At 44.7% G+C, this 27,798-nt stretch overlaps 1 protein-coding gene across 2 annotated transcripts; it reads left to right on the forward strand.

Annotated features, from left to right (window-relative positions):
- Positions 1 to 19,033: 19,033 nt before the first annotated feature.
- Positions 19,034 to 27,393, forward strand: agxta (alanine--glyoxylate and serine--pyruvate aminotransferase a). 2 transcript variants are annotated; one of them, XM_036983882.1, is made up of 12 exons: positions 19,034 to 19,115; positions 19,536 to 19,791; positions 21,931 to 22,123; positions 23,079 to 23,143; positions 23,888 to 23,988; positions 24,121 to 24,191; positions 24,921 to 25,005; positions 25,181 to 25,279; positions 25,573 to 25,642; positions 26,098 to 26,193; positions 26,483 to 26,611; positions 26,946 to 27,393. In XM_036983882.1, exons 2-12 carry the CDS (start codon positions 19,633 to 19,635, stop codon positions 27,051 to 27,053), a joined length of 1,176 nt encoding a protein of 391 aa, XP_036839777.1. In that variant the 5' UTR covers positions 19,034 to 19,115; positions 19,536 to 19,632; the 3' UTR covers positions 27,054 to 27,393. The 2 variants fall into 2 exon arrangements, with proteins under 2 accessions (XP_036839777.1, XP_036839806.1); XM_036983911.1 differs by lacking the exon at positions 19,034 to 19,115 and having other exon boundaries at positions 19,698 to 19,836.
- Positions 27,394 to 27,798: the final 405 nt, after the last annotated feature.

Here is a 27,798-nt window from a genome sequence, read left to right on the forward strand (position 1 = left end):
AGGCCTGGCTGACTCTAGGCCTGGCTGACTCTAGGCCTGGCTGACTCTAGGCCTGGCTGAGTCTAGGCCTGGCTGAGTCTAGGCCTGGCTGAGTCTTGGCCTGGCTGAGTCTAGGAATGGCTACAGTCTATTGTAATGTTAGCTCCATAATAATGGCTAGCGGATAGGATGTACTGTATAGTGTCTAGCTGGCCGCTCTGGAAGGTACCATGCTAGGGCAGGCAGGCAGAGGCCACTCAGGTTTCAACCCGCCTGTAACTGAATGACATTGTGTTTTCTGACCTTGCCTCAGTCCAGATCAGACACGCTAACTAGCTACTGTTAGCCAGTTGCTCTCTTCCTCCCTGCTCTCTCTCCCTCTCTCGCCCTACCTGCTCACTCCCTCTCTCTTACCCTCCCTGCTCTCTCTGCTCCTTTCTCTCTTTCTCTCTCTCTCTCCCCCTCCTTGTTGACTCTCCTCTATCTCCATCTCACTCCCTTCAGCTCCCACTCCCTCTCTCTCACTCCCTCCATCTCCCTCTCTCTCTCTCGCTCTCTTTCTCTAGTACCTCACCTTCATCTCTGCCCTCCCTCACACTCTCTCTCTCTCGCTCTGACTCACTCTGTCACTCTCTGGCTCACTCTGCAATAGCTTTCATTAATATTAAAACGATGATGTATCATGGTCTAGCTCACAGAGCCGTACTGCCATCAGCTAATCCAGTGAATATTATAAAGTGGAGCAGTAGAAAAGCGTATAGCAGCAGTCCTTATGACTCACATAAACACCCATCAGATAAAGGAATATCATGTTACAGAGGCAGAGGTAAACTGATATGGTATCCTCTCCTCTCCGTTCCTCTCCCCTCCTACTCTCTCCTCCTCTCCTTTCCGTTCCATTCCTCTCCCCTCCTACTCTCTCCTCCTCTCCTCTGTTCCATTACTCTCCCATCCTACTCTCACCTCCTCTCCTCTCCTCTCTCCTCTCCCCTCCTACTCTCTCCTCCTCTACTCTCTCTCTTCTCTTCTCCTCTCCTCTCTCTTCTCCTCTCCGTTCCATTCCTCTCCCCTCCTACTCTCTCCTCCTCTCCTCTCTCTTCTCCTCTCCGTTCCATTCCTCTCCCATCCTACTCTCACCTATACTCTCTCCTCTCCCCTCCTACTCTCTCCTCTACTCTCTCTCTTCTCTTCTCCTCTCCTCTACTCTGTCTTCTCCTCTCCGTTCCATTTCTCTCCCATCCTACTCTCACCTCCTCTCCTCTCTCGCCTCTCTATTCCATTCCTCTCCCCTCCTACTCTCTCATCCTCTCCTCTCTCTTCTCCTCTCCTCTACTCTGTCTTCTCCTTTCCATTCCATTCCATTCCTCTCCCCTCCTACTATCGCCCCTCCTCTACTCTCTCCTCTCCCCTCCTACTCTCCTCTCTCTCTCTCTCTCTCTCTCTCTCTCTCTCTCTCCACTCCTCTCTCTCTCCACTCCTCTCTCCTCTCTCTCCACTCCTCTCTCTCTCTCTCTCCACTCCTCTCTCTCTCTCTCCACTCCTCTCTCTCTCTCTCCACTCTTCTTTCTCTCTCTCTACTCCTCTATCTCTCTCTCCACTCCTCTCTCTCTCTCTCTCTCTCTCTCTCTCTCTCTCTTTCACATCTCAATTTAGTGTCACTGTGGCTTGAATAATTTATTGGTAGAATGAGTTGTTGCTGCTAGGTCAGTGTCTGACGTACACTCTTGTGAGACGCTATACTCTTAGAAATAAAAGGGTTCTACCTGGAACCAAAGGGGTTCTACCTGGAACCAAAAGGGTTCTACCTGGAACCAAAAGGGCTCTACCTGGAACCAAAAGGGTTCTACCTGGAACCAAAAGGGCTCTACCTGGAACCAAAAGGGTTCTACTTAGAACCTAAAAGGGTTCTTCGACTGTCTCTGTATGAGTACCCTTTAAATAACCCTTTTAGGTTCCAGAGGGTTCTACATGGAAGCAAAAAGGGTTCTTTCCACTTGGAAACAAAAAGGGTTCTCCTATGGGGACAGCCGAAGAACCCGTTCGGAACTCTTTTTCTAAGAGTTTACCTACTACCTGTGCTCTCCTCTCAGCCCCATGGAAAAGGATATCAAACCTTTAACATTACACAAAATCACTGCATAATCATTAAAGACACATAGATGTTTATTAGAGTCATGAACACGGTGAGTTTCTTCACTGCACATGTACAGTGTCTGATTTATTTATACACTTGAATAGATAAATATAAAACCTCAAAGCTAGCTCCCTTACACACTTGATAAGCGTCCAGGTTGTATCACATCCGGCCGTGATTGGGAGTCCCATAGGGCGGCGCACAATTGGCCCAGTGTCGTCCGGGTTTGGCCGGAGTAGGTAGTCATTGTAAATACGAATTTGTTCATAACTAACTTGCCTAGTTAAATAAAGGTATATATTTAATTTTTTTTAAAGAATTACACGGCCTAAGGTAGGCCTGCGGTAATGGATCCTGGGTCGACAGTGAGTGCAGTGAGGAGTAGGAAGGTTCTGTGTTGAGGTACTGAGATACGGCCTGCTGGTGCTGCTGACTGTGAGCTAGGCTCTGTATGGCTCTCTGGTTCTGTGGCTCACGTGCAACATACTCCCCCTGTTGGAGAGAAAAGATACTGATTTGCCATTCAGTGTATGTATTCACACATCAGCCATTTGTAGTTCATTCTAGGACAATATTGTGCCACGTGAAAAATAAATAGCCTATTAAAGAGGTTATTTAAAAAATCCTTAACCATTTTAAATCAATCACACTGTAATAACATTTGTAATAAACTATCTATAACATTAGTGATGTAGCATTACTCTGACGGTAGGTACCGTTAATGTGTATAAATATATCTATAACGTATATTTGTTACAGTCAGGTGCTGGATGTGGAAGAGAAGAACACCTGGTGATGCCTGTTAACGTGAACTGGCAGATCCATGTAAAAAGGAGCCGGGCCGGGCCACGAGGGAGCGTTTCTGGACTGCCGCTGCGCGGTGGGGGTCACCACCATAGTGGACATGTCTCTGTAAGAACATGAAACAGCCTGTCCCAATTCGCTCCCTACCCCCCCCCCCCCGGTGTAGCACCGGAAACAGCTTTTTCACCCTGAAATCTAGAGCCATAATCATTATGCTAATGCTGATCATTATGCTAATGATTATGCTAATAATTCCTTGTAAAAAAAAAATATATATATATTTTTCAGCATACCTCTTGATCTGTCTGTATCCTCCTGACTGGTGAAGCTAAATATGCTTTTCTGCATCTCTGCTGAAATGTGTGTTAAAAGATTGAAAGGGAAAATGAGTCTCATATTCAGTACTTGCAGGCTTTTCTAACGTCTACCAATCTTGCCAGCTGGCATCCCAGCTAAGATAAGAGTAGCTAGCATGTCTAACTATCTTGATTGATAGACTGAGGGGACATGTGCCTCTGTTTCCCCCTATGGGCATGACACCTCTGATGGCGGAAGCTTCTCCGGTTATACTTATGCAGACCCTTTCAGATCTGCAAACATTGAGGACTTAGGGCCAACGGGGGTAGGGTTAATGAGTGACTGAGGCTGACTGAGTCCCCTTTCCCACATAATCCACATACAGGGGTTAGGGGTTGGAGATAGGGGGACATGGGGAAAGAGGTGTAAACAGATTGCCTAACTTTTAAATCTGCCTGTCATCATGACTCAGTAAGCCTACCTTTTAAATCTGCCTGTCATCATGACTTAGCAAGCCTACCTTTAAAACCTGCCTGTAATCATGACTCAGCAAGCCTACCTTTTAAACCTGCCTGTCATCATGACTCAGTAAGCCTACCTTTTAAATCTGCCTGTAATCATGACTCAGCAAGCCTACCTTTTAAACCTGCCTGTAATCATGACTCAGCAAGCCTACCTTTTAAACCTGCCTGTAATCATGACTCAGTAAGCCTACCTTTTAAACCTGCCTGTAATCATGACTCAGTAAGCCTACCTTTTTAAACCTGCCTGTCCCCATGACTCAGTAAGTCTTCCTTTTAAACCTGCCTGTAATCATGACTCAGTAAGCCTACCTTTTTAAACCTGCCTGTCATCATGACTCAGTAGCCTACCTTTTAAACCTGCCTGTAATCATGACTCAGTAAGCCTACCGTTTAAACCTGCCTGTCATCATGACTCAGTAAGCCTACTCCTGTGGCATCCTGGTTTCAGGTTTCAGATCTATTTTGGGGTACACACAGAGCTACTGTATCACTCACATTGTTGAAAGAAAGTCCAAAATGGATGCAGACAGTATACTCAGGAGATCAGTATTTCAGTAAGACCAAATAAAGAGCCCGTTTAGGATACAGCTGGTCATTTATGAACATTTGAACATCTTGGCCATGTTCTGTTATAATCTCCACCCGGCACAGCCAGAAGAGGACTGGACACCCCACATAGCCTGGTTCCTCTCTAGGTTTCTTCCTAGGTTTTGGCCTTTCTAGGGAGTTTTTCCTAGCCACCGTGCTTCTACACATGCATTGCTTTGCTGTTTGGGGTTTTAGGCTGGGTTTCTGTACAGCACTTTGATATATCAGCGGATGTACGAAGGGCTTTATCAATACATTTGATTTGATTTGATTTAATGGACAAGTGTTGGATCACGTCCAGCTACGTCAACGATTGCAGTTGGCTGATATGGACATTTTTGCGCTGGATATAATCACGGCCAGCTGTGCAGGTTAGCACAAAGCTCAATCTGATGGGAACAGATAACATATGGCCACAGATAGAAGAATGAGCCAGATGTTTCACCGGATGTATAAATCAGAAGAATCTGATCGGCATTTTCACTCACCACCAAATATGGTGATGACAGGAAGCTCAGTGGACGGCAGTGGGGAAAAGATGGAGGAAGATGGATTTTACCCAACATTCTGCACATTGTCTCATTGATTAAACATTTGATCTCGATACAGTTTTCTGTTCCCAAAACTAGAATCTGTTACGAACAGAATGGACTACGTTTTGTTGACTTTAAATTGAGCTTTCGCACAGGCGCATTTCACAAAGTAGACGTTCGCTAATGGAAATCCGCATATACATGCTACAGTAGAACGCTAGCTCGTGCTTGGCTCTGCCCATCTCTTTGCTTGTTCTGGCCACTGTGGACTCTCTTAGGTTAGTTATAAACATCTTCGATATAACGTTTGATCACGTGCAACTACGTCAACAATTTTTATTGGCTGATTCGCATTTTGAGACAGAAAAAGATCAAACTTAAGTATGGCTCGCTCGGCTGGTGCTATCACCTACACAGATTCACTAGGCTGGTGCTATCACCTACATAGATTCACTCGGCTGGTGCTATCACATACACAGATTCACTAGGCTGGTGCTATCACCTACACAGATTCACTAGGCTGGTGCTATCACCTACACAGATTCACTAGGCTGGTGCTATCACATACACAGATTCACTAGGCTGGTGCTATCACCTACACAGATTCACTAGGCTGGTGCTATCACATAAACAGATTCGCTCGGCTGGTGCTATCACCTACACAGATTCGCTCGGCTGGTGCTATCACCTACACAGATTCACTCGGCTGGTGCTATCACATACACAGATTCGCTCGGCTGGTGCTATCACCTACACAGATTCACTCGGCTGGTGCTATCACATACACAGATTCGCTCGGCTGGCGCTATCACCTACACAGATTCGCTCGGCTGGTGCTATCACCTACACAGATTCACTAGGCTGGTGCTATCACCTACACAGATTCACTAGGCTGGTGCTATCACATAAACAGATTCACTAGGCTGGTGCTATCACCTACACAGATTCACTCGGCTGGTGCTATCACCTACACAGATTCACTAGGCTGGTGCTATCACCTACACAGATTCACTCGGCTGGTGCTATCACCTACACAGATTCACTAGGCTGGTGCTATCACATACACAGATTCACTCGGCTGGTGCTATCACCTACACAGATTCACTAGGCTGGTGCTATCACCTACACAGATTCACTAGGCTGGTGCTATCACATAAACAGATTCACTCGGCTGGTGCTATCACCTACACAGATCTAATACACCACTGGAACACTGAATAAATAAACACATTAGGCACATTTGGGCTTGATGCAACATTTTGAACAGAAATACAATGTTCATTGGATCAGTCTAAAACTTGGCACATACAATGCTAAATGCTAATGCTAAATGCTAATGCTAAATACAATCTAAATTGCAGCTGGGATGGAATAATACAGTATGGCCTTTCTCTTGCATTTCAAAGATGAGATGGAAGAGAAAAAATACAAAAGAATGTTTGATGTTGTTCTTCGTATTATCTTATACCAGATCTATTGTGTTATATTCTCCTACATTCCCTTCACATTTCCACACACTCCAAAGTGTTTCCTTTCAAATGGTACCAATAATATGCTTATCCTTGCTTCAGGGCCTGAGCTACAGGCAGTTAGATTTGGGTATGTCATTTTTGGCAAAAATTTGAAAAGAAGTGCTGGATCCTATCTACAGTATATGGATTTATGATCTCTGTGGTAACTTGTGTCTGTACAGGGGGAACTCTGAATTCCTCTCAATGAGGGTCTATTGTCTTCTCAGGAATTCTGTCTAATTTACATTGGTCTCAAATCCCACAGAAGCTCTTAGATGGTGTGACACGGTACAAAACATGGATTTAACATCTTTCTGAGTTTTCCCCGAGAATGAAGACAGTATCGCCAAGCGCAGGTTAGTTGAAAAAATCTATGGCAGAGTTTTGTATAAGCTAACCTGTAACGCACAGTAATGGAAACATAGAGAACACATTCTTTAGGGGCTCTGATGTAGTCTGTGTATGTCTCTCTCTAGAGTGCATTGCCATATCGTGCATCTGTCCTCTACCCAGCCCTGGGCTCTGATGTAGTCTGTGTATGTCTCTCTCTAGAGTGCATTGCCATATCGTGTATCTGTCCTCTACCCAGCCCTGGGCTCTGATGTAGTCTGTGTATGTCTCTCTTTAGAGTGCATTGCCATATCGTGCATCTGTCCTCTACCTAGCCCTGGGCTCTGATGTCGTCTGTGTATGTCTCTCTCTAGAATGCATTGCCATATCGTGCATCTGTCCTCTACCCAGCCCTGGGCTCTGATGTAGTCTGTGTATGTCTCTCTCTAGAGTGCATTGCCATATCGTGCATCTGTCCTCTACCCAGCCCTGGGCTCCGATGGATCAAGGGAGACACTCAAGTTTTTTAACGTCTTGACACATTGATTAAAATAGTCATGGCCTCTAAACCTTCAAGCTGCATACTGGATACTGGACTCTATTCCAACTAAACTACTGAAAGAGCTGCTTCCTGTGCTTGGCCCTCCTATGTTGAACATACTAAACGGTTCTCTATCTACCGGATGTGTACCAAACTCACTAAAAGTGGCACTAATTTTTTTATTTATTTTTTATTTCACCTTTATTTAACCAGGTAGGCTAGTTGAGAACAAGTTCTCATTTGCAACTGCGACCTGGCCAAGATAAGGCATAGCAGTGTGAACAGACAACACAGAGTTACACATGGAGTAAACAATTAACAAGTCAATAACACAGTAGAAAAAGGGGAGTCTATATATACATTGTGTGCAAAAGGCATGAGAAGGTAGGCAAATAATTACAATTATGCAGATTAACACTGGAGTGATAAATGATCAGATGGTTATGTAAAGGTAGAGATATTGGTGTGCAAAAGAGCAGAAAAATAAATAAATAAAAACAGTATGGGGATGAGGTAGGTGAAAATGGGTGGGCTATTTACCAATAGACTATGTACAGCTGCAGCGATCGGTTAGCTGCTCAGATAGCAGATGTTTGAAGTTGGTGAGGGAGATAAAAGTCTCCAACTTCAGCGATTTTTGCAATTCGTTCCAATCACAGGCAGCAGAGAACTGGAACGAAAGGCGGCCAAATGAAGTGTTGGCTTTAGGGATGATCAGTGAGATACACCTGCTGGAGCGCGTGCTACGGATGGGTGTTACCATCGTAACCAGTGAACTGAGATAAGGCGGAGCTTTACCTAGCATGGACTTGTAGATGACCTGGAGCCAGTGGGTCTGGCGACGAATATGTAGCGAGGGCCAGCCGACTAGAGCATACAAGTCGCAGTGGTGGGTGGTATAAGGTGCTTTAGTGACAAAACGGATGGCACTGTGATAAACTGCATCCAGTTTGCTGAGTAGAGTGTTGGAAGCAATTTTGTAGATGACATCGCCGAAGTCGAGGATCGGTAGGATAGTCAGTTTTACTAGGGTAAGTTTGGCGGCGTGAGTGAAGGAGGCTTTGTTGCGGAATAGAAAGCCGACTCTTGATTTGATTTTCGATTGGAGATGTTTGATATGGGTCTGGAAGGAGAGTTTAGAGTCTAGCCAGACACCTAGGTACTTATAGATGTCCACATATTCAAGGTCGGAACCATCCAGGGTGGTGATGCTGGTCAGGCGTGCGGGTGCAGGCAGCGAACGGTTGAAAAGCATGCATTTGGTTTTACTAGCGTTTAAGAGCAGTTGGAGGCCACGGAAGGAGTGCTGTATGGCATTGAAGCTCGTTTGGAGGTTAGATAGCACAGTGTCCAAGGACGGGCCGGAAGTATATAGAATGGTGTCGTCTGCGTAGAGGTGGATCAGGGAATCGCCCGCAGCATGAGAAACATCATTGATATATACAGAGAAAAGAGTTGGCCCGAGAATTGAACCCTGTGGCACCCCCATAGAGACTGCCAGAGGACCGGACAGCATGCCCTCCGATTTGACACACTGAACTCTGTCTGCAAAGTAATTGGTGAACCAGGCAAGGCAGTCATCCGAAAAACCGAGGCTACTGAGTCTGCCAATAAGAATACGGTGATTGACAGAGTCGAAAGCCTTGGCAAGGTCTATGAAGACGGCTGCACAGTACTGTCTTTTATCGATGGCGGTTATGATATCGTTTAGTACCTTGAGCGTGGCTGAGGTACACCCGTGACCGGCTCGGAAACCAGATTGCACAGCGGAGAAGGTACGGTGGGATTCAAGATGGTCAGTGATCTGTTTGTTGACTTGGCTTTCGAAGACCTTAGATAGGCAGGGCAGGATGGATATTGGTCTGTAACAGTTTGGGTCCAGGGTGTCGCCCCCTTTGAAGAGGGGGATGACTGCGGCAGCTTTCCAATCCTTGGGGATCTCAGACGATATGAAAGAGAGGTTGAACAGGCTGGTAATAGGGGTTGCGACAATGGCGGCGGATAGTTTCAGGAATAGAGGGTCCAGATTGTCAAGCCCAGCTGATTTGTACGGGTCCAGGTTTTGCAGCTCTTTCAGAACATCTGCTATCTGGATTTGGGTAAAGGAGAACCTGGAGAGGCTTGGGCGAGCAATCCTTGATCAGAAAATATAAAAAACTATCAGCCAATTATCAAACCTTCCATTCCTCTCAAAATTTTTAGAAAAAGCTGTTGCGCAGCAACTCACTGCCTTCCTGAAGACAAACAATGTATATGAAACGCTTCAGTCTGGTTTTTGAACCCATCATAGCACTGAGACTGCACTCGTGAAAGTGGTAAATTACTTTTTAATGGTGTCAGACCAAGGCTCTGCATCTCGGTCCTCGTACTCCTAGACCTTAGTGCTGCCTTTGATACCATCGATCACCACATTCTTTTGGACAGATTGGAAACCCCAAATGGTCAACACGGACAAGTTCTGGCCTGGTTTAGATCTTATCTGTCTGTCGGATAGATATCAGTTTGTCTCTGTGGATGGTTTGTCCTCTGACAAATCAACTGTATTTTTTGGTGTTCCTCAATGTTCCGTTTTAGGACCACTATTGTTATCACTATATATTTTACCTCTTGGTGATGTCATTCGGAAACATAATGTTAACTTTCACTGCTATGCGGATGACACACAGCTGTACATTTCGATGAAACATGGTGAAGCCCCAAAAATGCCCTCCCTGGGAGCCTGTGTTTCAGACACAAGGAAGTGGATCGTGGCACATTTTATACTTTTAAATTCGGACAAAACAGAGATGCTAGTTTAAGGTCACAAGAAACAAAGAGATCTTCTATTGGATCTGACAATTAATCTTGATGGTTGTTCAGTCGTCTCAAATAAAACTGAAGGATCTCGGCGTTACTCTGGACCCTGATCTCTCTTTTTGTGCTTCTACACCTGCATTGCTTGCTGTTTGGGGTTTTAGGCTGGGTTTCTGTACAGCACTTTGAGATATCAGCTGATGTATGAAGGGCTATATAAATACATTTGATTTGATTTTTTTCCCATCTACGTAATATTGCAAAAATCAGAAACTTTCTGTCCAAAAATTATGCAGAAAAATTAATCCATGCATTTGTCACTTCTAGATTAGACTACTGCAATGCTCTACTTTCCAGCCTCCCGGATAAAGCACTACATAAACTTCAGTTAGTGCTAAATACGGCTGCTAGAATCCTGACTAGAACCAAAAAATTGTATCATATTACTCCAGTGCTAGCCTCCCTACACTGGCTTCCTGTCAAGGCAAGGGCTGATTTCAAGGTTTTACTGCTAACCTACAAACCATTACATGGGCTTGCTCTTACCTATATTTCAAATGTTTTCCTGCCATACATACCTACAAGTGCGCTACGGTCACAAGATGCAGGCCTCCTTATTGTCCCTAGAATTTCTAAGCAAACAGCTGGAGGCAGGGCTTTCTCCTATAGAGCTCAAATTTTATGGAATGGTCTGCCTATCCATTTGAGAGACACAGACTCAGTCTCAACCTTTAAGTCTCATTGAAGACTCATCTCTTCAGTAGGTCCAATGATTGAGTGTAGTCTGGCCCAGGGGTGTGAAGGTGAACGGAAAGGCACTGGAACGGCGATCCGCCCTTGCTGTCTCTGCCTGGCCGGTTCCCCTCTTTCCACTGGGATTCTCTGCCTCTAACCCTATTACAGGGGCTGAGTCATTGGCTTACTGATGCTCTTTCATGCCGTCCCTAGGAAGGGTGCGTCACTTGAGAGGATTGAGTCACTGACATGATCTTCCTGTCCGGGTTGGCGCCTCCCTCGGGTTTGTGCCATGGGGGAGATCTTCATGGGCTGTACTCAGCCTTGTCTCAAGGTAGTAAGATGGTGGTCTGTTGATATCCCTCTAGTGGTGTGGGGGCTGTGCTTTGGCAAAGTGGGTGGGGTTATATCCTGCCTGGTTGGCCCTGTCCGGGGGTATCGTTGGACAGGGCCACAGTATCTCCCGATCACTCCTGTCTCAGCCTCCAGTATTTATGCTGCAATAGTTTATGTGTCGGGGGGCTATGGTCAGTCTGTTATATCTGGAGTACTTCTCCCTTCTTATCTGGTGTCCTGTGTGAATTTTAGTATGCTCTCTCTAACTCTCTCTCTCTTTCCTTCTTTCTCTCTTCTCTCGGAGGACCTGAGCCCTAGGACCATGCCTCAGAACTACCTGGCCTGATGACTCCTTGTTGTCCCCAGTCCACCTGGCCGTGCTGCTGCTCCAGTGTCAACTGCTCTGCCTGCGGCTATGTAACCCTGACCTGTTCACTGGACGTGCTACCTTGTCCTCGACCTGCTGTTCTCAACTCTCTCTCTACCGCACTTGCTGAATCTAACTCTGAATGAACGGCTATGAAAAGCCAACTGACATTTACTCCTGAGGTGCTGACCTAACCAGGTACACCTCTCATCAGAGGGATATCTAACCAGGTTCACCTCTCATCAGAGGGATATCTAAACAGGTACACCTCTCATCAGAGGGATATCTAACCAGGTTCACCTCTCATCAGAGGGATATCTAACCAGGTACACCTCTCATAAGAGGGATATCTAACCAGGTAAACAAACCTCTCATTAGAGGGATATCTAACCAGGTTCACCTCCCATCAGAGAGATATCTAATCAGGTACACCTCTCATCAGAGGGATATCTAACCAGGTAAACCTCTTATTGGAGGGATATCTAACCAGGTTCACCTCCCATCAGAAAGAGTTCATCCCCTAATCAGAGCACAGATCCACACACAATACTAACATAGACAAGTGGTTTTCAAACCTCTCCTCTGGGACTCCCAGAAGTTTCATAATTTTGTTGAAGCCCTGACCTAGCTCACCTGATTCGTCTAATCGAGGGCGTGATTATTTGTTCAATCACGTGTTCTAGCTCTGGAATATGTCAAATCCATGGAATGGCTGGGGGTCCTTGAAGAGAGGTTTGAAAACCCCTGATATATACCACATTCATCTCTGCTACATCACAAGGTAACATAGCGGGCATCACAAGGTAACATAGGGGGCATCACAAGGTAACACAATGCATCACAAGGTAACACGGGGGGCATCACAAGGTAACACAGGGGGCATCACAAGGTAACATAGGGGGCATCACAATGTAACACAGGGGGCATCACAAGGTAACACAGGGGGCATCACAAGGTAACACAGGGGGCATCACAAGGTAACACAAGGCATCGCAAAATAACACGGGGGGCATCACAAGGTAACATGGGGGGCATCACAAGGTAACATGGGGGGCATCACAAGGTAACACAAGGCATCACAATGTAACACGGGGGGCATCACAATGTAACACAGGGGGCATCACAAAATAACACGGGGGGCATCACAAGGTAACACAGGGGGCATCACAAGGTAACACAAGGCATCACAAGGTAACACGGGGGGCATCACAATGTAACACAGGGGGCATCACAATGTAACACGGGGGGCATCACAATGTAATACAGGGGGCATCACAAAATAACACGGGGGGCATCACAAGGTAACACAAGGCATCACAATGTAACACGGGGGGCATCACAATGTAACACGGGGGGCATCACAAGGTAACACAGGGGGCATCACAAGGTAACATAGGGGGCATCACAATGTAACACAGGGGGCATCACAAGGTAACACAGGGGGCATCACAAGGTAACACAGGGGGCATCACAAGGTAACACAAGGCATCACAAAATAACACAGGGGGCATCACAAGGTAACACGGAGGGCATCACAAGGTAACACGGGGGCATCACAAGGTAACACAGGGGGCATCACAAGGTAACACAGGGGGTTCACAAGGTAACACGGAGGGCATCACAAGGTAACATGGGTGGCATCACAAGGTAACACAAGGCATCACAAGGTAACACAGGGGGCATCACAAGGTAACATGGGGGGCATCACAAGGTAACATGGGGGGCATCACAAGGTAACACAAGGCATCACAAGGTAACACAGGGGGCATCACAAGGTAACACAGGGGGCATCACAAGGTAACACGTGGGGCATCACAAGGTAACACAGGGGGCATCATAAGGTAACACGGGGGGCATCACAAGGTAACATGGGGGGCATCACAAGATAACACAAGGCATCACAAGGTAACACGGGGGGCATCACAAGGTAACATGGGGGGCATCACAAGGTAACATGGGGGGCATCACAAGGTAACACAAGGCATCACAAGGTAACACAAGGCATCACAAGGTAACATGGGGGGCATCACAAGATAACACAAGGCATCACAAGGTAACACGGGGGGCATCACAAGGTAACATGGGGGGCATCACAAGGTAACATGGGGGGCATCACAAGGTAACACAAGGCATCACAAGGTAACACAGGGGGCATCACAAGGTAACACGTGGGGCATCACAAGGTAACATGGGGGGCATCACAAGGTAACACAAGGCATCACAAGGTAACACGGGGGCATCACAAGGTAACACGGGGGGCATCACAATGTAACACAGGGGGCATCATAAGGTAACACGGGGGGCATCACAAGGTAACATGGGGGGCATCACAAGGTAACACAAGGCATCACAAGGTAACACGGGGGGCATCACAAGGTAACACGGGGGGCATCACAATGTAACATGGGGGGCATCACAAGGTAACATGGGGGGCATCACAAGGTAACACAAGGCATCACAAGGTAACACAGGGGGCATCACAAGGTAACATAGGGGGCATCACAAGGTAACATGGGGGGCATCACAAGGTAACACAAGGGGCATCACAATGTAACACAAGGCATCACAAGGTAACACAGGGGGCATCACAATGTAACACAGGGGGCATCACAAGGTAACATAGGGGGCATCACAAGGTAACACGGAGGGCATCACAAGGTAACACAGGGGGCATCACAAGGTAACATAGAGGGCATCACAAGGTAACACAAGGCATCACAATGTAACACGAGGGGCATCACAATGTAACATAGGGGGCATCACAATGTAACACAGGGGGCATCACAAGGTAACACAGGGGGCATCACAAGGTAACACGGGGGGCATCACAAGGTAGCATGGGGGGCATCACAAGGTAACACGGGTGCCCATCCACCCACACAGAGGACAATGGTTATTTTCCAAATGAATACTTGAATGTAACCAGTCATCTAAACATCTGATCACCCTGTACCTCTCCAGGAGCAGCTGTGGTCTACCCTGAAGGCGGGTCAGATCGACATGGTCATGTCAGACCACGCCCCCTGCATACCAGATCTAAAAGAGATTGGACAGTCGGGACTTAACTCAGGCCTGGGGCGGGATCTCCTCCTTACAGATTGGTAAGAGATCCATAAGAGATCCACTGGATACAAAAGAGATCCAATAGCCATACCAGGTCATGCTATTGTAATAGTTCCAAGCCTTATGTCCATTTTTGTATTTTTTTAATAAAATTTTTATTTAACTAGGCAAGACCGTTAATAAATTCTTATTTAATATGACACCTACCCCGGCCAAACACTAACCCAGATGCTGGGCCAATTGTGCGCCGCCCTATGGGACTCCCAATCACGGCCGGTTGTGATACAGCCTGGAATGCAACCAGGGTCTGTAGTGATGCCTTTAGCATTGAGATACAGTGCCTTAGACCGCTGTGATTGAGCCTGGAAATCGAACCAGGGTCTGTAGTGATAGCTCTAGCACTGAGATGCAGTGCCTTACACCACTGTGATTCAGCCTGGAAATCGAACCAGGGTCTGTAGTGATGCCTTAGACCACTGTGCCACTCGGGAGCCCCTTAAATGTACTAATCTAAAAAGGTATATCAATTTTTTAAAGGTATATTTCCCTGGTCATCCCCAAAGCCAACACCTCAGTGAGTTGCCTTTCCTTCCAGTTCTCTGCTGCCAATGACTGGAGTCAAAATTGCAAAAATCACTGAAGCTGGAGTCTTATATCTCCCTCTCTAACTTTAGGCATCTTACCCATCACTGTACTTGTACACAGCCAATCTGTAAATAGCCCACCCAACTACCTCATCCCCATATTGTTATTTACCCTCTTGCTCTTTTGCACATATATCACTCCAGTATTAATGCTAAATTGTAATTATTTCGCCTCTAATGGCCTATTTATTGCCTTACTTCGCTAATCTTACTACAGTTGCGACACACCGTACATATATTTTTCAATTGTGTTATTGACTGTATGTTTGTTTATGTGTAACTATGTGTGGTTGTTTTTGTCGCACTGCTTTGCTTTATCTTGGCCAGATCACATGAGAACTTGTTCTCAACTAGCCTACCTGGTTAAATAAAGGTGAAATAAAACATTTCAAAAATACAAAATATATATGTAAAAAGCATTTGTGTTTTCAAATGTAGAGTGCTGGTCCCATGTTTCATGAGCTGAAAAAAAATCCCAGAAATTTTCCATTCACACAAAAAACTTTTTTCTCTCGAATTTGGTGCAGAAATGTCTTTACATCCCTGTTAGTGAGCATTTCTCCTCTGCCAAGATAATCCATCATCCTGACAGGTGTGACATATCAAGAAGCTGATTAAACAGCATGATCATTACACAGGTGCACCTTGTGCTGGGAACGATAAAATGACACTTTAAATGTGCAGTTTTTGTCACACAACACAATGCCACAGAAGTCTCAAGTTTTGAAGAAGCGTGCAATTGGCATGCTGAATGCAAGAATGTCCACCAGAGCTGTTGCCAGAAACTATCATGTTAATTTCTCTACCATAAGCCTCCTCCAACATTATTCTAGAGATTTTGGCAGTATGTCCCACCGACGAGGTGCTGAGGAGTATTTCTGTCTGTAATAAAGCCCTTTCATGGGGAAAAACTCATTCTGATTGGCTGGGCCTGGCTCCCCAGTGGGTGTGTCTGGCTGCCAAGTGGGAGGGCCTTTGCCCTAGGCCCACCCATGGCTATGCCCCTGCCCTCCCAGGCCCACCCATGGCTATGCCCCTGCCCTCCCAGGCCCACCCATGGCTATGCCCCTGCCCTCCCAGGCCCACCCATGGCTGTGCCCCTGCCCTCCCAGGCCCACCCATGGCTATGCCCCTGCCCTCCCAGGCCCACCCATGGCTGTGCCCCTGCTCAGTCATGTGAAATCCATAGGGCCTAAAGAATTTCTTTCAATTTCTTTAAATTGACTATAACTTTGAAATTGTTGCGTGTTGTGTTTAATTTGTGTTTAAATTATTCTTCAGTATATATATATATATAAAAACAGACTGATGATTTATACATTAACTTCTAAAGATACCAGAGCCCTCAACTAAACTCCCTCCCTCTGATCACTGTGATGTAACTTTAATCTCCTGCTCATAAACAAAGTCCACAGGATTCAGCCCAAGTTCACAAGACAGTCTAATTATTTACTGGTCAAAGTCTCTTCACTGTCCAACGCGATGAACTAGGATCCATTCATTAACAATTTATATGACACTTAGGCTATATCATGTATTCAGTTTATATATATATATATATATATATATATATATATATGGATATATATGGATGTTGCCAAAAATATGATTGGTAAATGTTGAATTAATATGGAAATGAATAAAAGTAACTCCACTACATGTAACTGTTAGAAATAAACTTTATAAACTTTGGTTATGTCATGATATAAACATTATATCATGACATAACCCATCATGTTGAACATGATATAAACATTATATCATGACATAACCCATTATGTTGAACATGATATAAACATTATATCATGACATAACCCATTATGTTGAAGATGATATAAACATTATATCATGACATAACCCATTATGTTGAACATGATATAAACATTATATCATGACATATCCCATTATGTTGAACATGATATAAACATTATATCATGACATAACCCATTATGTTGAACATGATATAAACATTATATCATGACATGTTGCGTCTGTTTCTCAAACTAGACACTAATATACTTGTCCTCTTGCTCAGTTGTGCACCGGGGCCTCCCACTCCTCTTTCTATTCTGGTTGGAGACCGTTTGCACTGTTCTGTGAAGGGAGTAGTGCGCAGTGTTGTACAAGATCTTCAGTTTCTTGGCAATTTCTCTCATGGAACAGCCTTCATTTCTCAGAACAACAATAGACTGACAAGTTTCAGAAGGAACTACTTTGTTTCTGGACATTTTGAGCCTGTAAACGAACCCACAAATGCTGATGCTCCAGATACACAACTAGTATAAAGAAGACCAGTTTTATTGCTTCTTTAATCAGGACAACAGTTTTCAGCTGCGCTAACATAATTGCAAAAGGGTTTTCAAATGATCAATTAGCCTTTTAAAATTATAAACTTGGATTAGCTAACACAACGTGCCATTGGAACACAGGAGTGATGGTTGCTGATAATGGGCCTCTGTACTCCTATGTAGATATTCCATAATAAAATCAGCCGTTTTCCAGCTACAACAGTCATTTACAACATGAACAATGTCTACACTGTATTTCTGATCAATTTGATGATATTTAAACAAATGGACAAAAGAAAATGTGCTCTTCATTCAAAAAACAAAGAACATTTCTCAGTGACCCCAAACTTTTGAACGATAGTGTATGTGAATTGTAAAGTATTTGTCTGTAATGTCTTTTCGTTATGTGTCGGACCCCAGGAAGACTGACTAGCTGTCACCGTGGCATCAGCTAATGGAGACCCCCCCCCCCAAAAAAAAATCAACAAATTTAAATAAAATTCAGGAAGTAGACTGAAATGAATTGGAATTGGAAAGTAATGTACTTTCAGAATTGACTGTAATTGAAATGATATTGACCCCAACCCTGAAGGAAATCTAGACTGTGACTCCTTGGAAAAGAGAGCATGATACCGACTGAACTATCCTCGGCAAAATTAATACAAAAAATATTTTATTGGCACATACAACGGATAGGTGCAGTGAAATGTGTTGTTCTACAGGGTCAGACATAGTAGTATGATAGGTGTTGTTCTACAGGGTCAGTCATAGTAGTATGATAGGTGTTGTTCTACAGGGTCAGTCATAGTAGTGTGATAGGTGTTGTTTTACAGGGTCAGTCATAGTAGTATGATAGGTGTTGTTTTACAGGGTCAGACATAGTAGTATGATAGGTGTTGTTCTACAGGGTCAGTCATAGTAGTATGATAGGTGTTGTTCTACAGGGTCAGTCATAGTAGTATGATAGGTGTTGTTCTACAGGGTCAGTCATAGTAGTATGATAGGTGTTGTTCTACAGGGTCAGCCATAGTAGTATGATAGGTGTTGTTTTACAGGGTCAGTCATAGTAGTATGATAGGTGTTGTTCTACAGGGTCAGTCATAGTAGTATGATAGGTGTTGTTCTACAGGGTCAGTCATAGTAGTATGATAGGTGTTGTTCTACAGGGTCAGCCATAATAGTATGATAGGTGTTGTTGTACAGGGTCAGTCATAATAGTACAGCGCCCCTGGATCAAAGTGCCTTGTTCAAGGCGACATCGACCGATTTTTCACTTTTTCAGCTCAGGTATTCGAACCAGCGACTTTCGGTTAATGGCCCAGCACTCTAAATGTATGGGCCGTGGGGTACGGGGGGGGGGGGGGGGGGGGGGAGTACAGATGCTTCACTGGTGTTGCAACGTGCAAGGTGTTGAAATAAACAGAAGTCCACTGAGAGTCTTTACAACGTTCCCCCCCCCCCCCCGAATTGACTCGATTCCAAGGGATAACGGTTTAGGTACTTGAAAATAATGGGGGGGGAGGGGGCGGTTTGGTCTCCTGTGTCTGTTCACTGCCTCTCTGTATCACTGAGTAACCACTGACCAAACAGACACGTTGGAGTGATCAAGGAAACCACATCAGCTCACCACAAAACACCATAAAAACAGATATATATATATATATAAAAAATATAGACAAATATATATATATATATATATACACGTTTTATTAGACAAGTATCAAGGTCATAATGTTTTTTTACCATCAGGTTTATTTGATTGGAATGAAAAAGTGAGTGTGTGCTGAATTCTTCCTACAAGTGTTGTGATATAATTCTATGACCTACTGAAGCAATGGTGGTTAATGGTTAACCTTTGTGAATGTGGTGTTGAACAATGGTGTGAATACATTACCGGGAACAAACATGTGACCTGAACAAGAAAAAATAAGTGTGTAATACATGGTTTTATACATTCTGATCAGGAGTAAACAACGAAAAGGTTTGCTTGAGCGAAATCCTCACAGTCAGAACAGTAATGCAAACCAAACATAGAAGTGGGAGGGGTTTAAAATGCCTCTTTTGTCAGGTGAGAGGTGTGTGTCTGTCAGGCTGCTTACAGAGTCAAGAGTCCAGACCCGTGCAATTGTATCATATCCACACTGCCAACAAACCCAGCTAGAGCCATGTCGTCCATCACCGTCCCGCCACCTAAATGTCTCCAGAAAACCTTCGTGGCTCCGCGGAGACACATGTTTGGGCCCGGACCGTCCAATGTTCCTCCCCGCATCTTAGCGGCAGGGGCCGAGCCCATCATCGGTCACATGCATCCAGAAATGCTCGAGGTATGTCTACAAAGTTTGGTGATGAGCAATCAATCTCAATGAAAGGTAACCGTGCAAAAAAAATAATTAATTATGCAGGATTTTACACCTAAATGGTAGAATTTGAATATTTTAGATAAGGCTTATAATATTATCCCTGAACCATATTGTCTGTTTGTTTAGCTGCTTATCTCCCCAAGCAAAATCATTTTATGAACATTTGAAGATTAGCCATTGTACAATACTGTACGTCAACCAGCCTTTTTTGGGTGGGGGGGGGGGGGTCCTAAACTAGATTTGGTTTCTCCCCCCCCCCATATCACGTTTTTTGGCACTAGCTAGGTTTCCATCCAAATGGGGACAGATTATCATGCGAAGATTCTAAAATCTGCATAGAAACAATATGCAATTTTTTTTCCCATCAGCGATGTGTCCATCAAATTGACTTGCGGAGGATAAAAGGATGTTTGTAGTGACGTAGTGCACATAAAAATACATTTTGCGGTTAAAATCGATTTAAAAAAAAATACAATTTAAAATGTGTTTCCATTGATGGTTTTGTCACAAAAAAAATAATAAATAAGTTGTTAAATAGTGATTGTGCCCAGTCTGGTCTCCAGCCAACATCTGGCAGAGACACAGTGGGTAGGTTACCTACATTATGAGATTATTATGGGATGATAGTTTTATTTGTCAAACGGCAGCCAAGGGATCGATCGTCAAGTCACCAGAATAAGACCCTCGATACTTATTGGAAAGGAGCATCAAGCTCTTCACTGGGCTCCTTCACCACCCTGTGAAGTTCATCATAAATTATCATCTGTAGCCTGATAAACTGCATGCTTTCCCCGAGTCGTAGTGGGAAGACCACACAATATCATTGCGTGACTCCAAAATTTACTTTGGTCTTGATGTCAATATGTCATTTCTCGGCATAATTAATTTTACTGACGCAAAAAAAAAAAATCCCACCTCGTCTAGTGTATTAAATTTTATGACATTTGGAAAGTTTACCAACAAATTTGCTGATTCCATCAGGCCTGTCATTGTAGGGTAGCCTAGTGGTTAGAGCGTAGAGGCGGCAGGGTAGCCTAGTGGTTAGAGTGTAGAGGCGGCATGGTAGTCTAGTGGTTAGAGTGTAGAGACGGCAGGGTAGCCTAGTGGTTAGAGTGTAGAGGCGGCAGGGTAGCCTAGTGGTTAGAGTGTAGAGGCGGCAGGGTAGCCTAGTGGTTAGAGTGTAGAGGCGGCAGGGTAGTCTAGTGTTTATAGTGTAGAGACGGCAGGGTAGCCTAGTGGTTAGAGTGTAGAGGCGGCAGGGCAGCCTAGTGGTTAGAGCGTTGGGCTGTTAACCGAAAGGTTGCTGGATCTAATCCCTGAGCTGACAAGGTAAAAATCTGTCGTTCTGCCCTTGAACAAGGCAGTTCACCCACTGTTCCCCGGCATGGCGTCATTGTAAATAAGAATGTGTTCTGAACTGACTTGCCTAGTTAAATAAAGGTACAATTCAAATAATTGGGTGGAATCCTGGTTAGTGTAAAGTACATTTACTGCAATTCCTCACAATCTTGCCGTGACTTATGTCACGTTCATATGATATCGGTGTGAGAATGACTACCAAAATCAAATGGGGGTCCCCTTGAGCACGTGCCTGGTCGGCATGGCGACGATTAGGCCTACGAGCTCTAGACAGCTACCTTCCTTAGCAATCAAAAAACATGTTTTGCTGACATATGTGGAAAACGTCTGATGATACATGTGTATTCTATCGTTCAACAGTAAGTTGAGAGAGTTAAAAAAATATGTAAATAACAACATTTGGGTCGGCTGGCGGGGCCCTAAACACAGCATGTAGGCGGCTCTGCGTTCAACTGATGTCAAAGTGATGCGTGTTTTAAATCTGTTTTCACTACCCATCGAATCTATTACAGTGTTGAGAGAAACGTACCAAATCATTAAATCAGATATAGAATCGGATGAAATTTAACATCCCGAGGGGGAAAATTGTCTTAAGACACGCAGTACTGCAGAGTACACAAGTAGACACTGTACACTACACACTAGACATAACACACACAGCACACGTCGTAATACTCAAGTGTCTACCAGACAGACTCTTGATCCCCATAATCATCTCTTTTACTGTGTTTGTTGGTATTCTAGATCATGAGTGACATCAAGAGTGGGATCCAATACGCCTTCCAGACTCAGAACAACATGACAATAGCAGTGAGTGGCACAGGACACACGGCCATGGAGTGTGCCATCTTCAACGCCGTAGAGCCAGGGGAAGGGGTTCTCACCGCGGTCAATGGGATCTGGGGAGAACGGGCAGCGGAGATGGCAGAGAGGATAGGTACTTGATTATTATGGGATACGTTCCATATGGCTCCGTGTTCCCTTTTTTTGACAAGAGCCCTATGGGTCGTTGTCAACAGCAGTGCTTTATGGGTCCTGGTCAACAGCTGTGCACTATGGGTCCTGGTCAACAGCTGTGCACTATGGGTCCTGGTCAACAGCTGTGCACTATGGGTCCTGGTCAACAGCTGTGCACTATGGGTCCTGGTCAACAGCTGTGCACTATGGGTCCTGGTCAACAGCTGTGCACTATGGGTCCTGGTCAACAGCTGTGCCCTATGGGTCCTGGTCAACAGCTGTGCCCTATGGGTCCTGGTCAACAGTAGTGCACTATGGGTCCTGGTCAACAGCTGTGCACTATGGGTCCTGGTCAACAGCTGTGCCCTATGGGTCCTGGTCAACAGCTGTGCCCTATGAGTCCTGGTCAACAGCAGTGCATTATGGGTCCTGGTCAACAGCTGTGCACTATGGGTCCTGGTCAACAGCTGTGCACTATGGGTCCTGGTCAACAGCAGTGCATTATGGGTCCTGGTCAACAGTAGTGCACTATATAGTGGATAGGGTGTCATTGGGTAAACATGACCTTTGCCTGTTAAAGTTTTGCTTCGTGTCCCTCTCCTTGCCCCAACCTGGGCTCGAACCAGGGACCCTCTGAACACATCAACAACTGCCTTCCCACAAAGCATTGTTACCTATCGCTCCACAACAGCCACAGCCTTAGCAGAGCATGGGTAACAACTAGTTCAAGGTCTCAGAGCGAGTGAAGTCACCAACTGAAACGCTACTAGCGTGCACCGCTAACTAGCTAGCAGTTTCACCCTATTTACACGCCTGTGAGCACACCTGGTTATTAAGACCTTGTTTCAAATACCGTAGCTTTGCCCACTGAGGAAGTTCCCTTTGAATTGATACATTTGTGATTTAACATAATACATTTCCCATCAACCCAACAGGTGCCAGAGTTAATTCCATCGTGACAACTGCAGGGGGGTATTTCACCAGTGAAGAGATTGATCGGGTAATGACACACATCTCATTTGATTGGCTCATACCCTAACCTTCATCTACAGGTAACTCCTACCCTAACCTTCATCTACAGGTAACTCCTACCCTAACCTTCATCTATAGGTATAGATACTCCTACCCTAACCATCTATAAGTATAGATACTCCTACCCTAACCTTCATCTACAGATATAGATAATCCTGCCCTAACCTTCATCTACAGATATAGATACTCCTGCCCTAATCTTCATCTACAGGTATAGATAATCCTGCCCTAACCTTCATCTACAGGTAACTCCTGCCCTAACCTTCATCTACAAGTATAGATACTCCTAACCTTCATCTATAAGTATAGATATCCAACCATAACCTTCATCTACAGGTATAGATACTCCAACCCTAACCTTCATCTATAAGTATAGATACTCCTAACCTTCATCTATAAGTATAGATACTCCTAACCTTCATCTACAAGTACACCCTATTCCCTATATAGTGCACTACTTTAGACCAGGGCCCTATTCCCTATTTAGTGCACTACTTTAGACCAGGGCCCTATTCCCTATATAGTGCACTACTTTAGACCAGGGCCCTATTCCCTATTTAGTGCACTACTTTAGATAGGAACCTATTCCTTATATAGTGCACTACTTTAGACTAGAGCCCGATTCCCTATGTAGTGTATCACTTTAGACCAGGGCCCATTTCATTCTGTGCATCGAGACTGGTATTTCTGATCTGTCACGGTTTCTCCCCAGGCCCTGGCCAAACACAAGCCTGTGCTGTTCTTCCTAACCCACGGAGAATCCTCCACAGGAGTAGTCCATCCACTAGATGGCATTGGAGACATATGTCACAAGTAAAGAGCCCCTTACTCCACCTCTTCAGCTTCCATGTCAATATAAATGCTTATAAAAACCCAACAGATAATATATACGGTACCAGTGAATGATTTGTTATAAAGTAGTGCCCTCTCCTTTCTTTCTGCAAGGCACAACTGTCTGTTTCTCGTTGACTGTGTGGCTTCAATGGGAGGTGCCCCACTTCACATGGACAAACAAGGTATGAAGGCAGGTGCCCCAATTTACATGGACAAATAAGGCATGGTGTTGTAGTGACCCTGTAGAAAATAGCACAAGGACCCTGCAGGAATAACAGAGTTCATGTTGAGAGGGATGGGCAAAGATCACATCGGTGTTACAGAGACACCTGTTTATCAGGTTTATCAAGATCATCTAGTTAAAGACCCTGGGGGAAAACTAGTTAAAGACCCTGAGGGAAAACTAGTTAAAGACCCTGAGGGGGAAAACTAGTTAAAGACCCTGAGGGGGAAAACTAGTTAAAGACCCTGGGGAAAAACTAGTTAAAGACCCTGAGGGGGGAAACTAGTTAAAGACCCTGAGGGGGAAAACTAGTTAAAGACCCTGGGGGAAAACTAGTTAAAGACCCTGAGGGGGGAAACTAGTTAAAGACCCTGGGGGAAAACTGGTTAAAGACCCTGGGGGGGAAGCTAGTTAAAGACCCTGAGAGGGAAGCTAGTTAAAGACCCTGAGGGAAAGCTAGTTAAAGACCCTGAGGGTGAAAGCTTGCCTGTGTTGATGCTTATTATGAAGCTACGTTGGACCATTGACATGCACCATAACCCTGCCTACATCTTTGCTACGTATTATTTACCCTTGTGATAATAGCATTACTACTAGTTTAATTCATTGTACTGCCATCAGAGCTAACAGATTTTCAGGTTGAAACTTAACAAGTCAAGTTCATTATGTTTCCTTGTGTTTTCTTCAGGTATCGACATCCTGTACTCTGGCTCACAGAAGGTTCTAAATGCTCCACCTGGGACCGCTCCCATTTCCTTCAGTGAAAGAGCTTGGTGAGGAAGGTGTTCTAGACCGTAGCTTTAGAAATGTAGAGCAAAAAAAATACATGTTGGAAGCACTTTTTAAATGGTACAAAAAAATGACCTGATATTTACGAAGCAATTAAACAATAACAACCTATCAAATGTATTTTCTTACTATGAGCACTTATTTTCTGCTCCTATCCAGTCAGAAAGTATTCAATCGGAAAACAAAGCCAGTGTCGTTCTTCCTGGACATGACCTGGCTGGCAAACTACTGGGGTTGTGACGGCAAACCTGCTAGAATGTGAGACTCCCATAATGCATTACATCAGAGCCTTGTATCACCAACACATTGTCTAACACCACATTCTATGACATCATCTAACACCACATTCTATGACATCATCTAACACCACATTCTATGACATCATCTATCTTAACAAAAAAACTGTTTAACAGTTTGATCTATCTGGACAAAAAACACAGTTTAACATGATGTTCCTGTGAATGTCAAGGGAATCACAGCTCAGAGTGTAAGTAAAGCAGAATGTATCATTAGTGACAGTACTGAGTCTGACCTGTTGTTCCTCTGAACAGATACCACCACACTGCGCCTGTGTCTGCCTTCTACTCTCTCCGGGAGAGTCTGGCTATCCTCGCTGAACAGGTGACTTTAGTCTGGTTCCTAAATCATGATGCCATTCACACTCTTAGATCGAGTTACATCTTATAAATTCATAAGATAATTCACAGGGATAAATTATATCCTAGCACTTTGATATATGTTTTAAACCATTCTCTCTCTCTCTCTCTCTCTCTCTCTCTCTCTCTCTCTCTCTCTCTCTCTCTCTCTCTCTCTCTCTCTCTCTCTCTCTCTCTCTCTCTCTCTCTCTCTCTCTCTCTCTCTCTCTCTCTCTCTCTCTCTCTCTCTCTCTCTCTCTCTCTCTCTCTCTCTCTCTCTCTCTCTCTCTCTCTCTCTCTCTCTCTCTCTCTCTCTCTCTCTCTCTCTCTGAGATATAAGATCATTGAAAATGTAAACGGGAATATGTTACAGCAGCATAGGGCACGGTAGTTGTGTTAGTGATGATGAAATGACAGACCCGTGTCTCTACTCTCTCCCAGGGTCTGGAGAACTCCTGGCAAAGACACAAGGAAGTAGCAGAATACTTCCATGAAGGCCTGGAGAACATGGGCCTCAAACTGTTTGTGAAAGACAAGGTCAGTATCAAAGACCTTAAAGAGATTTACTGTAAACTATTTACTGTAGTCTATTTAAAGTACAAATGAAAACAAATAACATTCAATAATTTAGCCACACATACAGTATAACCGTATTCTGTGTTGTAACAGAAGTATGTTAAATATATTGCAGACTGCCATATATTTTACTGTAAAACAAAACCCTCAGACCCCTTAAAACACTCCTCTTTCCATATATTTTACTGTAAAACAAAACACTCAGACCCCTTAAAACACTCCTCTTTCTATTGATGGTTCCATTCGCCAGAACGCCAGGTTGCCCACGGTCACCACTATAGTATCACCCCCTGGATATGACTGGAAGGAGATCACCAGCTACATCATGAAGAATCACAACCTAGAAATCTCTGGAGGACTGGGACCATCCGTTGGCCAGGTGAGTTGCTTCAGGGGCAAAAAAAAAAGGTTGAGAACCAATGAGTTAGAGGGCTGAGGCCGTCTCAAGCCAGGACACAGAATGGACTACTGCTGCTTCTTAGTTCTGGATGAGTTACCAGTCATAGTAGGGAGCAGGGGGGTACCTTGGTGAACCATTATATGCATTGCTTTGACCATGGGTTTAAGTAGCTACGATCGTGATCATCAGCCCTCTTGTTTCTAATCATAACAACCATTGTCTACTGCTGCGATAACAGGTTGGTTGTGTGGGCTCGACCACGCCTTCTCCTGCGTGCAATCGGCTCTCTGACCCGTCCCGTCTCTCTCCCCAGGTGCTGCGTGTGGGACTGATGGGGGGTAACAGCAGCAAGGCCAGTGTCGACATGGTGCTGGAAGCCCTGAGAGATGCTCTCAGATACTGTCACAAAAGCAAAGTATAACATGGCTCAAACGCTTCCATAATAGCAAGGTCAAAGTCTGGATCAACATTGTAAACATTGTCTCATTGTCTCTGGCAAGGTCAAACATGGCTAAAACGCTGCCATGAGAACAAAATTATAACATGGCTGTCTGGAAGTCAGTTTAAAGTCAGCTTTGATATCAGGGAAGAACAATTAATGGAATGTAAACTTCTAATATGTTGAATAATAAAATTGTTTGTTACCTCTGATTCAAGTGTTTTGTAAACTTCAAATCAAATACATGTTATGTGATTGTGTGTTTTCCTTTCGTTTGAATAAAAAACAAAGCAATGTTCTCAATGCTTTCAATGTTTGAATACATTTTTGTCGCTCTTCTGTCGACAGTAGATTACGCCCTCTATTTACACAAGTGCTACTTACATTTGATCTTGAAGAAGAACTATCTGGCAGGAGCCCCTGGGGAGAGTTTTCTTTTTCTTTGTGAAGGGCATAGCGCCCTGGAATGGGTTCGCCCCGAGAGGGGGGCCCCAAGCCCTGTAAAGCATTGCAGTTCCGGCAGTGTCCGGTAAGCTCTCGCTGGCCCTTGAAAATCCAGGGGGTGAGGGTGTAAATCCTTCTCGCGGATCTCCCCATTCCCGTTCACACTGGGTACTCCATTCTGTTTATTTTTTTGTTTATCTGTCGGCCCCAGCCGCGAACTCAGGCTCTGCGTGTAGTTAACCGACCCTCTCTGCCCATTCATTGCCATTTGACCTGTTGTTGT

Source organism: Oncorhynchus mykiss, chromosome 1 (assembly GCF_013265735.2).
Source record: "Oncorhynchus mykiss isolate Arlee chromosome 1, USDA_OmykA_1.1, whole genome shotgun sequence".
Lineage (NCBI taxonomy): Eukaryota > Metazoa > Chordata > Actinopteri > Salmoniformes > Salmonidae > Oncorhynchus > Oncorhynchus mykiss.

Excerpts from the sequence above, each read along its gene's own strand:
- agxta (XM_036983882.1), top strand. The coding sequence starts at position 19,633 with ATGTCGTCCATCACCGTCCCGCCACCTAAATGTCTCCAGAAAACCTTC. Across the intron at positions 23,144-23,887 it reads CCAGTGAAGAGATTGATCGG|GCCCTGGCCAAACACAAGCC; the intron begins GTAATGACACAC and ends GTTTCTCCCCAG. Across the intron at positions 23,989-24,120 it reads ATTGGAGACATATGTCACAA|GCACAACTGTCTGTTTCTCG; the intron begins GTAAAGAGCCCC and ends TCTTTCTGCAAG.